The following is a 2,694-nucleotide window of genomic DNA, read 5'->3' as shown; positions in this document are numbered from 1 at the left end:
CTCCCAACCTCAGGTGATCCGCCCGCCTCAGCTTCCCGTCTGGTGTAACCAGCCACCGCGTCTGGCCCATATTTGGGATTTTTAAACAGGTAAATGATGGGATCAGACTTGTAGTCACCTTGTTTGGCTACAGTGTGAAGGAGGAGTTGAAGGAATAGGGAGATCAGACAGGAGGGCTGTTATAATTGTCTAAATGTACATTGATGAGAACCTGAGTTGGAAACAGATATGAGATCTGTTAGGTCCTGGTGGGGAAAGCACATAGCACATAATTTTTGACAATTTGCTTGTCTATCATTGGACTGTAGGCAATTTGAGGGTAGGGACTGCCTGTCTTGTTCACCATTCTGTCTTCTACCAGGATACCTTGAACATCTTCAGTGCTCAATAGTTGCTGAATGAGTAAATGAATCTGAGTAACTCCAAGGGTTTGCTTTTAGTGTCTGGTGAGCTTGGTGATCATTCATCAAAGACAGGGAAGATGGGCATTGGAGCAGGGTGGGGAATGTTGCAGAGATGCTATTGACTTGGGGTATGCTAAGTTAGGTGTAACTATAGCAAATATGTGTGTAGACTTACTGTGTTCCAGACAGTGTTCTAAGCACCCTTGATATTTAGGTGTCTCTATTATCTAAAATTGGGAACTGAATAGACTTGAGTAGCAAGAGGTATTAATGATTTAACCCTCACAACAACCTCATGAAGTAGGTACTATTATTATTATCAACTTTTAATTTTAGAGATTGGGAAGCTGAGCCATGGAAAAATGAAGTGGCCCAAGGCCATATAAATAAGCTGCAGAGGGGATTTGAACCAGGTCAGCCAGGCTCCAGGCACTTAGCCACTGCACTGTACTGCTTCAGTAGAGCATAGAGGTCTGTGCTCAGGTCTAGGCTATAGCTGTAACCTTCTAGAGTCAGTAAATGTTCTGTACAGCACCACAGGACTGACAGTCATGGCTCAATCATTGTCTTCACCCATACTCAAGAAAGGCCTGGTTCCTCAAGGGTGGTGCTTGGAGATAGAGTGGTTCAGGTTGTGTCAGAAGTGACCTCAGATTCTGCAGTCCCAAGCTTGAGTGTGCTATGTGTTCAGAGTAGGCTTCAAAGGCCATATACCCTCATTGCCCCTACTCACCACCCCTAGACCTCTCTGCTCACCCTCAGCCACACTAGGTGCCACTCAGTCGCAGAGCAAAAGGAATTTGCAGGGAGGGCTAGGAAATGGTGAGTATCAGAAAAGGTGTCCTCTGAGGGGTGGGTAAACTGCAGTTTAGTCCTCCCCAATAATGCATTTCTCTATGTTTTTCTCCTTCTTTTTCTCCCTCATGCCCCTCCCAACCCCTCATCTCCCTATCTTCCTCAGTGGTACTGACTGTCCTCACCCATACCCCTGCCCCTCGAGTGAGACTGGGACAAGATGCTCTGCTGGACTTGAGCTTTGCCTACATGCCCCCCACCTCTGAGGCCGCCTCATCTCTGGCTGCGGGTCCCCCTCCCTTTGGGCTAGAGTGGCGACGCCAGCACCTGGGTAAGGGACATCTGCTCCTGGCTGCAACTCCTGGGCTGAATGGCCAGATGCCAGCAGCCCAAGAAGGGGCCGTGGCATTTGCTGCTTGGGATGATGATGAGCCATGGGGCCCATGGACCGGAAATGGGACCTTCTGGCTGCCTAGAGTTCAACCCTTCCAGGAGGGCACCTATCTGGCCACCATACACCTGCCATACCTGCAAGGACAGGTCACCCTGGAGCTTGCTGTATACAGTGAGTTGGGGGACAGAGGTCTCCAAGGGTAGAGGGTGGGCACTGGATTGTGGGGACCATGATGGGGGAGGGATGATGGAGAAGAGGGTGCCTGGGTAAGTAAGTAGAGATAGAAACGGATTCCTGGGAGTCAGAGGGGTAATGGGAGGCTAGAGGGTTCTTGGGAATTTGAGGCGCTTTGGCATGGGTATTTCTGTGATGCACCAATGGAGAGACAGTGGGTTCCCCATTTCAGGAGAAGAAACCCAACCTTCTTTAGTTCTAAGGAAGCCAGAAGGCAAACTGAGGGTCTCTTAGGGAGGACAGTATGGACTGATTTCCCTATGCTCATTTCGTCCTCTTTCCCCAGAACCCCCCAAAGTGTCCCTGATGCCAGCAACCCTTGCATGGGCCGCCCCAGGGGAGGCACCCCAGGAGTTGCTCTGCCTTGTGTCCCACTTCTACCCTCCTGGGGGCCTGGAGGTGGAGTGGGAACTCCGGGGTGGCCCAGGGGGCCGCTCTCAGAAGGCCGAGGGGCAGAGGTGGCTCTCGGCCCTGCGCCACCATTCCGATGGCTCTGTCAGCCTCTCTGGGCACTTGCAGCCGCCTCCAGTCACCACTGAGCAGCATGGGGCACGCTATGCCTGTCGAATTCACCATCCCAGCCTGCCTGCCTCGGGGCGCAGCGCTGAGGTCACCCTGGAGGTAGCAGGTAAGAGCTGGGAGCTCCGCGGAGCCTGAGCCAGCCTTCGGGAAGACAGGAGCTCACTCTCATCCCTTCTGCCTGCCAGGTCTCTCAGGACCCTCCCTCGAGGACAGCATAGGCCTTTTCCTGTCTGCCTTTTTTCTGCTCGGGCTCTTCAAGGCACTGGGCTGGGCTGGTGAGTGTGAGCCCCACCCTGACCATGACCTGAGGCTGGTGGACTTTTCCCCGCTCTACTCCCAGAAGCC

General features: G+C 52.7%; 1 protein-coding gene across 2 annotated transcripts in view; it reads left to right on the top strand.

Moving 5' to 3' along the window:
* The window catches only part of TAPBP (TAP binding protein (tapasin)), a 15,339-nt gene that overhangs the window by 8,254 nt on the left and 4,391 nt on the right, over positions 1–2,694 (top strand). Inside the window, exons 4-6 of one of the 2 annotated variants that reach the window (XM_011986461.1) lie at positions 1,366–1,764; positions 2,114–2,455; positions 2,535–2,624. In XM_011986461.1, coding sequence (XP_011841851.1) covers positions 1,366–1,764; positions 2,114–2,455; positions 2,535–2,624 — 831 coding nt within the window. The remainder of the gene's footprint in view (positions 1–1,365; positions 1,765–2,113; positions 2,456–2,534; positions 2,625–2,694) is intronic. The other variant, XM_011986462.1, reaches the window with a different exon arrangement.

The sequence above is a fragment of the Mandrillus leucophaeus genome, unplaced genomic scaffold (genome assembly GCF_000951045.1).
Source record: "Mandrillus leucophaeus isolate KB7577 unplaced genomic scaffold, Mleu.le_1.0 Scaffold3, whole genome shotgun sequence".
Lineage (NCBI taxonomy): Eukaryota > Metazoa > Chordata > Mammalia > Primates > Cercopithecidae > Mandrillus > Mandrillus leucophaeus.
The sequence above is the reverse complement of the archived record's forward strand: the minus strand, read 5'-3'. Positions and strand labels throughout refer to the sequence as shown.